General features: G+C 39.5%; 1 protein-coding gene and 1 long non-coding RNA gene across 3 annotated transcripts; both read left to right on the forward strand.

Moving 5' to 3' along the window:
* Positions 1–3,005: 3,005 nt before the first annotated feature.
* On the forward strand, positions 3,006–5,487 carry LOC126991320 (uncharacterized). Of its 2 annotated transcripts, none has more exons than XM_050850094.1 (3): positions 3,006–3,650; positions 3,971–4,301; positions 4,598–5,082. In XM_050850094.1, exons 1-3 carry the CDS (start codon positions 3,164–3,166, stop codon positions 4,734–4,736), a joined length of 957 nt encoding a protein of 318 aa, XP_050706051.1. In that variant the 5' UTR covers positions 3,006–3,163; the 3' UTR covers positions 4,737–5,082. The 2 variants fall into 2 exon arrangements, 1 of the variants encoding a protein (XP_050706051.1); XR_007745402.1 differs by lacking the exon at positions 3,006–3,650 and adding an exon at positions 5,184–5,487 and having other exon boundaries at positions 3,678–4,301; positions 4,598–4,732.
* Positions 5,488–8,265: 2,778 nt separating this feature from the next.
* Positions 8,266–13,418, forward strand: LOC126991330 (uncharacterized). The gene is made up of 4 exons (XR_007745406.1): positions 8,266–8,829; positions 10,913–11,097; positions 11,920–12,031; positions 12,597–13,418. It is a non-coding gene; the product is annotated as an uncharacterized LOC126991330 (long non-coding RNA).
* The last annotated feature ends 6 nt before the right edge of the window (positions 13,419–13,424 follow it).

Here is a 13,424-nt window from a genome sequence, read left to right on the forward strand (position 1 = left end):
CTGAAAACGTTAAAAAGTAAGTTAACTGTAATGTGTGTGCGTCTCGTCTTTGTGGTGAGGCGTCCCGGGGTTCACGAAGATGTGTTTCTGGCGTGTGGCAGGAAGACTGGCATGACTGAGAAAGGGTTATCTAATTAGTACGTTGACACAAAAATATTAAGAGTTCCTCATTATTGCAATGGCCACAGTGTTTCAAGTTCATGCAACGATGACTCGCGGCCGCGTTACACACTCTCCCTTACTACGAGGCGTCGAGGTGAGACCAAACCAACGACAGCTTCTGAAGTGCTTGTCGCCTTCTATGAAATGCACAGACTTCGCTTCAAACTTTTTCGTGGCATATTTGCTTTACAATATTACAAACGAATAAAAAGCTGCCTATCGCTGTTCCTGGAAAGCCAGATGACGGTGCTCCAAAACGAATCAGCTCAGGTTCGCGAGGCGTCCCGAGAGGATTCGAGTCGTTGAGAAGAACTTGTTTTTGGTAGGGTGAGTTTACGAGTTACTGTTACACGCTTTGCTCGTTTCCTTTTTATATGATGACAACTGAATTGCTATACTCTTACCTTATTTTGTATGACACCTTAATTACTATACACCTTATTTTATGAGGTCTTAATGTATATATGAAGACAACTTAATTCATTATATTGTACCATAATTTCAACGTTTCTACCTCTACCACATCCTCCGCCTTTGCATAATCGTAATCGAATGTATCATTAGGCGGTAAATAACGACGATTCGAAAGCCTTATCGATGCAGAGTGGAGCGCCTGACCCTAAACACACATTATGGAATCATAATGTTTGAAATTGATACCACTCGCCTTTACCTCATCTTAATCGCGTGTATCTGTTCCCCACAACGAAGGCGGACCCAGACACGCGGGCTGCACGGAGGCATAAACCCGAACTGTATTATTGTTCGGCACCATTGGGTTAAAAGTGGTTGAAAAAGGCCGTAGAGTCGTCATACTCAGTATCCATAATGGCCCAAGACGCAGAAAACGATGCTTTTATGGATAACTAAGAAAACTGTGAGATTCTATGCTCAGCTGCAATAAACATAAGCCCTCACATTATATATGCAATTCTTAGTCTGACTATATAGAATTTCTCTCTCTCAGCTTAAGTTTTATTATTTATTCTATGCATATATATATATATATATATATATATATATATATATATATATATATATATATATATATATATATATATATATATATTTATATATATATATATATATATATATATATATATATATATATAAAATGCACTTTTCTTAATGATCATTCAGGATTTATTCATACACTACTTTTATTCTTTCTCTCTTTATTGTATATATGATTAGTTATGTAAAATGTATTAACAATAAATAACACTCTACTCTGTCACGTCTACCTGATTCTCCCATACTAGTCCTGTCTACCCCACCCTATCCACCTCACGTTGACCTGAGTTCCCTAGGGAGGTAATGAGGTCAGCACTAAAGAACGGATTACAGGGTCTAGCTTAAAATTACCTTCATTAAGATTAAAATTATCAAACTTTTGTATACATGCAGACTCTATTATTCTACGTTTCTTAAAGTTATTACATTTATACAATAGCTGACTGTCGTCCCAGTTAATAGAGTGATTATTTTCTGAAGCATGTTTAAACATAGCATTATTCAGGTTACATGTCCGAAAAGCATATAGATGTTCTTTTACACGAGTTTCTAAATTTCTAACAGTTTCTCCAATATAAACAAGGTCACAATCTTTACAGTCAATTTTATATACGCCAGCTGTACCATCTACAAAATTCTTGTTTTTACTAACGTTGATTTAATGGTGGAGATATATTTATATGCTATGTTTACATCAAGGTCCTTATTAACAGTTTTAACGACATCAAGTTCAGGTCAGGTCAGGTCAGGATCAGGTCAGTTCAGGTAACACCCCAGACAGCAGATTCGGTCAAGGAGAGGTCATCAGAAGTGACCGCATAGAAATTAATTCAAGCAGTCTCTCTAGAAGTTTTATAAATTTATATCAAGAATATAATAATTTTGTTCAAAATAAAAAAGAAATTCAGAATGACTTTATCCCAAAGAAACTGTTTAGGTCAAGCAGTAATGATCCTAAATGGAGACGCAGAGTTAGAGGAGACATGATTGAAGTATAGAAATGGTTCAAGGGGATTAACAAGGGAGGGGCAGTGACGGCATGAGGTCAAGTGCACTCAGGTCAGCCACAGTTTGGTGGTGACTGCTGAGAGGACTCAGTCAGAGGCTAAACTTCATCATGGCAACACCTAGAGAAGTGTTCGATTTCGAAGACGAAGGTTTTTCTACTATCATTCTAACCGAGACAGAAGATTTAGTGCATTTTCGCTTAAACGTGAAAACCGACGAAGAGTTCCAGCGTTGGAAGGAGCTATACATGGGAAAAACCAACACTTGCTTCAACGTCAAGCATGTATATCCTGCCCGTTGCAGAAAATTGCTTCATAAAATACTAATTTGTCATCATGGTGCTGCTCGCCACTTGGGAAAGAAGAAAACATATACTGGGTAAGTACCTGTTAAAAATTTGTTCTATAAATAGGATACATTTACTATGCCCTGCGGTTCAAAATACATATCAGTTATTTTTAACACACTATATGAAGGAAACTGCAAACCTCTCGTACTCAAGGCAGCTCCTTCTACCATCCCCATTTCTTATCTATGCTGTTCTTGATATTCATCTTAACCTTGTTCGTAGGTGCCCTGTAACAATGGACGTTGTCATTCGGTTCATAACTAAGGACACTGTAAAGAAGGACAAACTGATGGCCACACACCCATGCTTCGTAAAACTGAAGGGACAGCACAATCACTCTCTACAGTCTGCAGAAGCTCTGAACCAGCTTAGGGTACTTCCGGAAACGAGGAGACTTTTATTAAGTATTTTGAGCAAGGTACGGTAACTAATTGTTCACTGACTACTTCATTTCGTTTTCGTTCTGAAAATACTAATTTCTAAGCAGGATTGATGTAGCATTTTATGTTGTGTCTCTTAGTGCACTTGCACTATTGACTGTGTAATATTTTAACACTTCAGACTGCATGTGACATAGATTTAAGGAATATTTTAATAGCTAGGTACATTATTCATGTCTGCGCGAGCACCATGGACAACACATTCTGCTATACGTTCAATTTTCAATTTTCAGGAATGACTGCTAATCAGGCTGGAAGATTCCATGTCCTAAAAATGGGGCTGTGTGATGACTTATTTGGACAGGCCAATCATGCTATAAACCCATCGCCTCGTGCTATCAGTTATATGAGAGACGAATGGCTGAAGAATGAACATGGTGGCCTGAAGAACTTATCAATGGCAGAGGCAATCAGAAAGTATGCCGCAAATAACCCAGATGTGACGATACTGGAGGACATATCAGAAGGAAGTTTTACTGCAGTACTTGTTACAGCTTTTATGAAGAGAGTCCACATTAAATTTAGGGAAGCTGGAGAAGTAATCTTTGTGGATGCCACGGGATGTGTTGACCAACTCAACACTTCAGTTATTCCCTTCCTCTGTGCTGGACCAGCAGGTGCTGCTCCACTGGCAGTGCTGTTTACATCTTCCCAAGATGAAGCAACACTGAAAAAAGGTAAGTCTGACAATTTTCCTTTTACTGAATGTTGTTAACTCCGACTGTGGATTTGTAATCGGTATATTGTGCGTGTGAGAAATACATAGAAATGGTCTTCGTATTGCATACTAACTCTCTCTCTCTCTCTCTCTCTCTCTCTCTCTCTCTCTCTCTCTCTCTCTCTCTCTCTCTCTCTCTCTTACACACACACACACACACGCACACACAAAGGGTCGGTTGGAAACCTAGGGTAACTGTCATTTCTGTGAAGCTTGGCTTGTGCTCTGGACGCATACTTGGATATATCTGAAGTTAATCACCTTTGCTCTTATCTACAGGTTTTGAAATGGTTAAGAGTGCTGTAGCAGAAAAGGCCTTCTATGGGAAGGGCACGCCGGAGACTTTCATGACTGACAACTGCGATGCCATGAGGAAAGCCCTAGCAGCAACCTGGCCTGGAGCTCGACAGTTCCTCTGCATTTTTCATTTTCTACAACAAGTATGGAGGTGGCTATTGGACTCGAGACACGAAATCAAGAAAGAAGATCGCCAGGAACTTATGACTATAGTGAAAAGCCTCGTATATTCAGCAACGAAGAACGATTTATTCACGTCATGGGGAAAATTCAAGGCTAATCCTCTTTCGGAGAAGTATCCTAACTTTAGAAGGTACAGTATATTGCCATAATGTTAATCATATCTATAACAATAGTGATTTCGTAATATGGATGATAAGTACAGATAATGCATTTTTTTTTTTAATATTTTCAAAATCATCATAATAATTGATAACATTTATATACTACTACTACTACTACTACTACTACTACTACTACAGACTTCACGAGCTGTCTAGATGTTTGCTGGCCTTTTGTAAATAGTTAATGTAAGGTCGTGTGAGTTTCCATGCTCTTCTGAACACCCAGTATTTAGGTCTAACAACTAGTTTGTTTTTCTTATTTCAGCTATCTAGGCTCACTGATGGAAAGGAGTGACGAGTGGGCGATAACGTTCAGGGCAGGTGCGGTGCTACGTGGACATCACACCAACAACTTCTGTGAGGCAACAATGTGCATCATTAAGGAAGTCGTTCTTAATAGGTAAGCGCCAAGGGATGTTTCTTTCTTATTTGTGATGGCTGGTTTTATTAATATAAGTACCATACATCAACATGAAATTCAAACTGCCATTTTACTGACTAGTTGTACAATTGGAGGCCTTCTCGTAAAGCTCGACTGTGTTCTATTACTTTTTTTTTTTTTTGTTCTACATATTTTCGCATCATCAACAAACTCATCTGCGTTACTAGTGATGACAATGTCCTTAATTTTCTTGATTTCCGTGATTATTGTAAGTAGGGTATTACTGCCTATTATATTCAAGTGTTTCCATTACAGTAAATCACATACACAACATATTTTCCTTTCTAATAATTAAGTTCCCCCCTGAATCTAATATTCTGTTGCATTCTGTTGCTTCCCTTATCAACATTTAAGTGTTTGCAGAACATTACTTACTTGTCTATTTATTCTTTCTCTCTCTCTTTTTTAGATGCAAGGCATACAACGCAACGCAGCTGATCATTTTCATGGCCGAAATCTTTGACAGCTACATGAAGAAGAGGCTGGTGGACGTTGCGCTTGGCAGACGGAGAGTGAAATCATTAAGCACGGCTACACTGCCTCTAGAAATGGTTACTTTCCAAGGTAACGGAAAGTACAGAGTCCAGAGCCAGTCTACTCCATCCCTTCAGTACGACGTAGATCTTGTGACTGGATTTTGTGAGTGTACTGCAGGGGAAAATGGTTCCTTGTGTAAACATCAAGCTGCCTGTGCAGACTACAGCATGACGGTCCTGCCCAAGTCTTCACTGCCACTACTGAAAACAGACGGTGGCTGGCGTCAGTGGCAGTAGGCGACGAGAAAGTTCCACCCGAAGGCTTTTTAGAGGACTGTTGGAGCCAACATTAGAAAAGAAGAAAATTCCTGTTCTTCTCCTGTTCAGTTATCCCAGGAAAGCACATAGATCCAGGTAATGCCTCCTGAAGTGAAAGTCGAGAATCAAGATGAAAATCCGCACCAGTCTCCAGATGTTTGCGAGTTTTTATCTACATTCCAAAATGTGGTCGAAAATATGCCAACAGTGACACTGCGGCAGCCCTCAGTACTGCTGTGAGACGGTTAAAGACTGTGAAAAGTGGGAATCAGCTGAACAGCATACTGCAGACCTTTGAAGTGGCCTTTGCAATAAGGGAGCTGGCAGAGGAAAATTCGATGCCAGCCAACATCTATCGCAAGAAGAGGGCCAGGAAAACCCAGAGGTGCAGCCCTCTTGGTAAGGACGACGACCGAGCCACTTACCAAACCCAAAACCAAAACGACCGCGAAATTTGTCCCAAAATATTGCGCAGAACGTGGCTAATGCTAAGTCACACGGGAGTGGCCACTAGGATAGGGATAAAGACTGTGAAAAGTGGGAATCAGCTGAACAGCATACTGCAGACCTTTGGAAGTGGCCTTTGCAATAAGGGAGCTGGCAGAGGAAAAATTCGATGCCAGCCAACATCTATCGCAAGAAGAGGGCCAGGAAAACCCAGAGGTGCAGCCCCTCTTGGTAAGGGACGACGACCGAGCCACTTACCAAACCCAAAACCAAAACGACCGCGAAATTTGTCCCAAAATATTGCGCAGAACGTGGCTAATGCTAAGGCATACGGGAGTGGCCACTAGGATAGGGAGTATTGTACATGCATAGAAATAAAATTTTTGAGCGTCGGTTACAGATTTCTGTGGTATTTGTAAATATAAAGAAGGTTTGCCCGTTTTTCTAAGCTTAAGATGAAATTGACCGCATGAGGAAAACTGATGAACATTTAGAGGAGAGAGTAGAGTGTTATTTATTGTTAATACATTTTACATAACTAATCATATATACAATAAAGAGAGAAAGAATAAAAGTAGTGTATGAATAAATCCTGAAATAATAAAACTTAAGCTGAGAGAGAAATTCTATATAGTCAGACTAAGAATTGCATATATAATGTGAAAGCTTATGTTTATTTAAGCTGAGCATAGAATCTCACAGTTTTCTTAGTTATCCATAAAAGCATCGTTTTCTGCGTCTTGGGGCCATTATGGATACTGAGTATGATGACATGACTCTACGGCCTTTTTCAACCACTTTTAACCCAATGGTGCCGAACAATAATACAGTTCGGGTTTATGCGTCCCGGCGACCCTTCAGTCTGGCGGTACTTCCTCGAACACTATCGCGCGGCTCCACACGCTGCACGCCGCCAAGCAGCTGGTGATGCTCATGGCTACTTCACGACACTTGATTGGCTGGCTTACCTCACGCCGTCGACACTCGGCACAGATTACTCGCCACAGACAAACACGGACACACAGACACACGCACACACCTGGCTGACTGACTGGTCACTGGAGGGCGGAGGGGCATTAACGAGGCGGGGAGACGCGAGGCTTAGTGATAGAAAACGCTCGCTTTTTCTGGTTAACTTGACGAAACAAATGCCTCCTTTCCCTTCACGCCAAATGAATAAACAAATACGGTATATAGAGACGTTATCTAACATTTAATAAACGTAGGAATAAGAAAAGATGGTGGGATTGTTGTTAGAGGCAGAGTATTGAGTAAATCAGCGTGACAGCTCAACGTCGCCGTGACGGTGTGCGCAGACTCGTCGGCTTCGTGGCGAGCGGCGGGGCGAGGCTAGGCTGAGTCTCTACCTGCTGACCAGACGTTAGTGCGAGGCGTGAGGCTTTGCCAGCTATTCAGTTACCAATCAAGAAGTCATAAGACCCACCACTGTACACATAACTGCCCCAGGGAGTCGGAACGTATCTTAAACTTAAGGAAAATAAATAAATTATATTAATTAAGTCTCCCATGAGAGTGAACGGCACCTGGCGAGTCACTTTGACCCCCATTCCGGACCCCTGAGCGACGCGCGGGGCTGCTCGAACACAACGACCCCACACTTTTTCTTTTTTCAAAACAGGACCACGCGTCAATATAAACCAATACAAGGATGACCAATGAGTTACCCGAGTAAGGAAAACACGTCACAAAGCAAACCATATTGAGACGAGCAGAGAGAATCGCCAAGATCACTGAACGAAGTCAGACATCAAACTTTTTTTTTTAAACCCTCCCTCCCCCATCCCCCGCCCACTACCTCGGCTTCCTTCCCCGACCCCTTCATTCTCCTTCCGTCAATTTACGTTCCTTCCCTTCTCATCCCCTTTTTTCCTTTCCCTTCCTTCATGGTATAAAGTAATCCTTCCCTTCCCTTTCTTTTCGTTCCCCTTGGTTCCTTTTCTTTCATGGTTCCAAAGGACAGTCATATGTGTAAAGCAGAGCAAAGAGAAAGACTGAGGACTGCAAAGACAGGCGCAGGAGGAACAAAAACCTCGTGCTTCCAGTTTGGTTACGAGACACTGAACCTCTTTCAAACCAGTGTGAGTGAGGGAAGCGAACTTGTGTGATATTTTCTTCCCCCTATCAGTCTGAGGTCACTTGGATGTGTGAGTGTGACCTTGACTTCTCAAACAAACGTGACGATTATGAACCACTTAACTTCTCATTATCAAACTTGAGAAAGTAAAGGAAAATAACCTGGGCCCGTACTTATAAAGAGTATGTTTCGCTTATGTGAGACATAAATCAAGAAAATGGCGGACACCGAGACATAAGGGAAGCATAACCCTTATGTTTCAACTAAGCGGAACATAAACTGACTCGCCAGCTACGCGCGGGGTGGAGGTAACATTGCAATCCTTATGTCGACATAAGCGAGGCATAACAGTCAAGATGGCAGAGCTAGTGGGTGCGCGTCCGCGGCAGCTGAGGACTTTTCGGGCACGAAGAGACGTCCTTGATGAACTTCCGGACCCGGTGTTACACGCCATAGTGTCCTCCCCCGCCTAAATGTCCTCCCCCCCGTCGGGTCCCCGGTGTCGGAGCGAACATAAACAAACAAAGGCCAGCTGATAGCAGTCTCACGCCAGAGTGTCCACCACAACAATGGCTTCGGATCTCCGCGACAGGATTTTCCATTTTAATGAGAATTTAGTCCCGCTTAAGCAACTAATTCTTAACAACCAGTATCCACCAGGCTTGACTGAAATCAAAGGAGAATTTTGAGAAGACAGAGGGAACATCACATGATAAAAGGTGAGTACTGATCGAGTGAAAATAGTTTATTGTTTCGGGGAAACAACAAAGGGGTACTCTTGCATTTAATAAACTCTGGTTTGTTGAAAAAGCCAGTCAGCCTGAATAGCACCCGTGGAAAGTGGCAGCCACAAGCTGAGCAATACAGTGGTTTGTGTTTTATGGTTCCAGGGCTGAAGGTCAGCTCAGGCTAGGGCAGGTCATACCCAGTCTTGCCCCCCCCACATAATTATCAGAATTTATCTACCATCCCTAAGGAAATCCCCTTCATTAAGAACTATGAAAGGGAAAAAGAAGGCCTGGGCCACTTAAGGAAATGGCCATAAGTGTCTAGGAAGTGCTGTGGCTGTACAAAATAGAACACTACAAAGATGGCCACCCATGATGTGAACAAAGGCACCCAAGGCAGGCCAGCCATGTGCCAGGTCAAGTGGGCAAATTACCCTACTTACCCCCTTAAAATTACCCTGTTTGCTTTAAAATTACTCAGTTTGCCATCTGTTTTTATACAACACACACACACACACACTATATATATATATATATATATATATATATATATATATATATATATATATATATATATATATATATATATATATATATATATATATATATATATATATATATATATATATATATATATATATATATATATATATATATATATATATATATATATATATATATATATATATATATATATATATATATATATATATATATATATATACGGTATATATATATATATATGGTCAAAATGTAATATTCATACTCATCAGTGTGTACTGCTGTGTAGAGTTGTTGGTAAACCATGTCATGCCTGAGAATAGAAATTAAAGTGTTTGGTGACTATATTAAGAAAATTACATTAAAAGAATCCTGATGGATCCTAGCATCATGACTCATGAGGACTGACTTCAGTTTGTGAGTATGTAGTACTATGTTATATTCAATGTATAGGTCAATTGCGCTCTCTCTCTCTCTCTCTCTCTCTCTCTCTCTCTCTCTCTCTCTCTCTCTCTCTCTCTCTCTCTCTCTCTCTCTCTCTCTCCTAAATAGCTAGATTTCAGAGGGTTTTGCAGTCTGTGGTGAAATTACTCTAGAAATCTGTCTTTGTCTATGCTTCTACCCCATTACCCTGATAGTGTTCAGATTACCCAAAAAACAGGGTAATTACTGCACCTGGCAGCACATGATGTGCTTGGCAGTGTTACGCAGATTATGACACCCTGGCTAGTGAGAATGAAGAATGTATGCAATCTGCACGGTTGCAGACCATCAGTGGCACACACAACACTGCAAACGCTAATCTCCATGGGAAATCCATAAAATAGTGGAAGAGATACATGGTCAAGGGAGGGAGACTAGAGGCCAGTAGACAAAGACACTCCTTCACCCTAAAGGCACACAATTTCCCAGAAGCCAGAACAACAGAGGCAGAGGTGTTGAGCTACCAAGTGGAGAAAAGAAGTCATTTTGAAGGACCTGTTATTATACCATATAATAAATTCTGTACATTTGGCTAATATGGTATCAGCTGTCCTTATGAACTCTCAAAATCATGCCCAAAGCTCCTCACACTTGGCTTGGAAAAACAGATACACAATGCAGACAAGGAAGCATTGTAAAGACTTGCACCCAATTTGAAAATTTTGTTGAGTTTTGAATTAATATAACAGTTTCTTGTCAAAATCACATTCTATATTACTGAAATAATAGGCCTGGCCAGCGATGGTCAGGGCTGCCACTCAGGGTGCCTCGCCATAACTGTTATTTTGTCCTTCAACTGCTGTGCTAAAGACCCTCACTCACAGATTTTTCTAATGAAGAAACAGTAAATTTTAAAATTAAATCAAATCTAACCTAACTAATCTCCTAACTTAAGGCTTTATGTCTTAACCCCTTTGAAAATTAAGAAATTTATATCATTGTTATTTCTAAATTTTTCAACCTAGTTCAACTGTGAAAATGTTGAGATCTATTCAATGAAACGGTTAAGGTTTGATTGTTTCATGGATGCTGTAAAGCAGTATATAATACCATTACTTTTACATGTGGTAAAGTTATCCTTTTGTTACAGAGAACCAGCTGTATCGCAAGAGAAGAAACAAATGGGTTCAGATTCCTTCAACACTGGGAGAAGTGATGGATATTCTGCTTTTTTATCATGTCACAAGTGGCTGTCATGCTGGTATTGATAAAACCAAGTCCAGGATTTCTGACCATTATTACTGGCTTGGTATGTCAAGGGACGTCATTGCATATGTAAGTCAATAACACCTTCAGGTAAAAGTTTTATTGCACTTTTATCTGTGTATATTTTAGTTATTAGTTGTATTTTTTGAAGTCCACAAAAGTGAAGGTTCAGATCATAGGTTTAGGAATTAACAAATTTCACACTCAGAATATAAAATATGTAGTATATTACTGAAATGCATACTGTACTATCTGTTTCTCTTTAATAATGCTAATATCTCTTTCTATTTTTTATTGATATTTCCACGCTGACTGCTCTTCTGAACTTGCTAACTGCATGCCTCACCCCCTCCCGCAGCCCCGCTGCACGCAATTTTCTACTCATGCTCATCCCTATTCTGTCCAAACCCCTTATGCAAGAGTTAACCAGCATCTCCACTCTTTCATCCCTCATGCTGGTAAACTCTGGAACAATCTTCCTTTATCTGTATTTCCTTCTGCCTATGACTTGCACTCTTTCAAGAGGAGGATATCAGGACACCTCTCCTCCCGAAATTGATCGATTTGGATATATCTATCAATTCTTTTTTTGGGGAAGCAGCGAAAAGCGGGCTTTTTTTTTCATTATCTTTTTTTTTTTGTGCCCTTGAGCTGCTTCCTATGTTTAAAAAAAAAAATCCACCAAGACAGTATATAATAATTTTGTCTGCCTTCTGTTTAAAGTCAGCAACACAACACAAGGTGATAGTGTTATTTCCATTTAATACTTGATATTAGCAACACATCAAAAATAATTATGCCACAGCTACAATTCTTTACAGAATCAGGATAGAAGCACAATAACCCTGCCTACCTTTCAGGTTTACTACATCCTTTCTTTACTTTTTTCAGATATCAACTTGTACAACTTGCCAGACTTTTGAGGTTGTAAAGACACAAGCTCCCACACTTAAACAAATTAAGGTGTCTCAACCCATGGAAGTCGTAGGCATGGATCTTATTGGTAAGTGTTTTGGTGTATTTATCGCCTCTACATCAATGGATAATATTTAATAATGTTTAGTCCATTTCTTTCATGCTTTGTTGGTGGACAGACGGAATGAAACAGATTATAGTTATTGCTGTCAAATTAACACACACACATATTTATACATGTGTGCAGTATCTGTCATAATGTTGTTTAAGACTGAAGATTTTGATATTTTTTATCAATGTACTGAAGCTGATGATTGTCAAAATTTAGTATAATTGTTAGTGTCATCACTATTTGTCAAACTACATTAGTGTAGCATATTAATTGTCCATTATGTAAATTCCAGCTATTGTCACATGGATTTCCATGCTTGTTTTCAATTTACCATAATTTCTTGAGCAATAGGTTAAGGCTAGATCTAGTGGAATATATATATATATATATATATATATATATATATATATATATATATATATATATATATATATATATATATATATATATATATATATATATATATATATATATATATACATACATATATATATATACAGATATGAGAAATTCAATTTCCAGGATTTACATGTTATTACAGGAAAAGCTAAGGTAGTGTTGCAAGCAGGCAGTGACAAATACAGTTCGGCGACATGACATGCTCATCTTGTCCAGGACCTCATCCAGTATAATGAAGGGCAATCAGTTTCTAGTTTATTAGAATGCATATGAGATTTTAAGATGCATGATGAACCCTTGCATGTTTTATGGTGTCTTAAAAGTTTTAGGTGAACAACATGAAATATATTATATTTTACCTGTAAAAATGTAACTCATTTATTTACTTTTGCTAAGGTTTCACATCAGGAAGTATGGTCCCTCTTCTTACTGTTTCTTATTATTGTGTGTACATAAACACATTACTTTCTCACACTTATGTTGGCTAATAGTTCACTCTATGATGGCATGTTCCCCTGCAATGACCTCTGTATCACATTTACTGCTTTCTCTTACTTATTTTTGTTATGTGGTTGCCACTAGCATTAGGGCCCCCAGTTACTGTTATTAGGTTATAAGAAATAGCAGCTGCACTTAATTAGCCTAACTGTTACCTTTTTCTGACAAATTAAAACCTAAAGGGTGGGAATGTACAGTGAAAGCCATAAATCCTCGCACAAACTTCAAAATTATGGCGGAAAAAGTCGGACCAGAAAACCCTGTCACCCGCCCTTTAGGGTTTAACCTCCCCTGCTTCATGCCCTGGCCAGTAATCCTCACATCCCCTGCACTTAGGAGTTTGGTTCAGTAGGTTTTGTATGCCTTATTTATATTACTATAAAATCTTACCATCCTCACACCAGATAAGATAATGGTTTTTTGCATGTGGAATTTTGTATCTTAAGAGATCTTACAAATGACAGTGTTGCTC

The sequence above is a fragment of the Eriocheir sinensis genome, unplaced genomic scaffold, assembly GCF_024679095.1.
Source record: "Eriocheir sinensis breed Jianghai 21 unplaced genomic scaffold, ASM2467909v1 Scaffold26, whole genome shotgun sequence".
Classification (NCBI taxonomy): domain Eukaryota; kingdom Metazoa; phylum Arthropoda; class Malacostraca; order Decapoda; family Varunidae; genus Eriocheir; species Eriocheir sinensis.

What these genes read in the sequence shown, in the direction of transcription:
- LOC126991320 (XM_050850094.1), top strand. Translation starts at nt 3,164, where the DNA reads ATGGACAACACATTCTGCTATACGTTCAATTTTCAATTTTCAGGAATG. An exon ending in TGAAGCAACACTGAAAAAAG is followed by an intron (nt 3,651 to 3,970) that starts GTAAGTCTGACA and finishes TCTTATCTACAG; the next exon opens with GTTTTGAAATGGTTAAGAGT. An exon ending in AAGTATCCTAACTTTAGAAG is followed by an intron (nt 4,302 to 4,597) that starts GTACAGTATATT and finishes TTCTTATTTCAG; the next exon opens with CTATCTAGGCTCACTGATGG.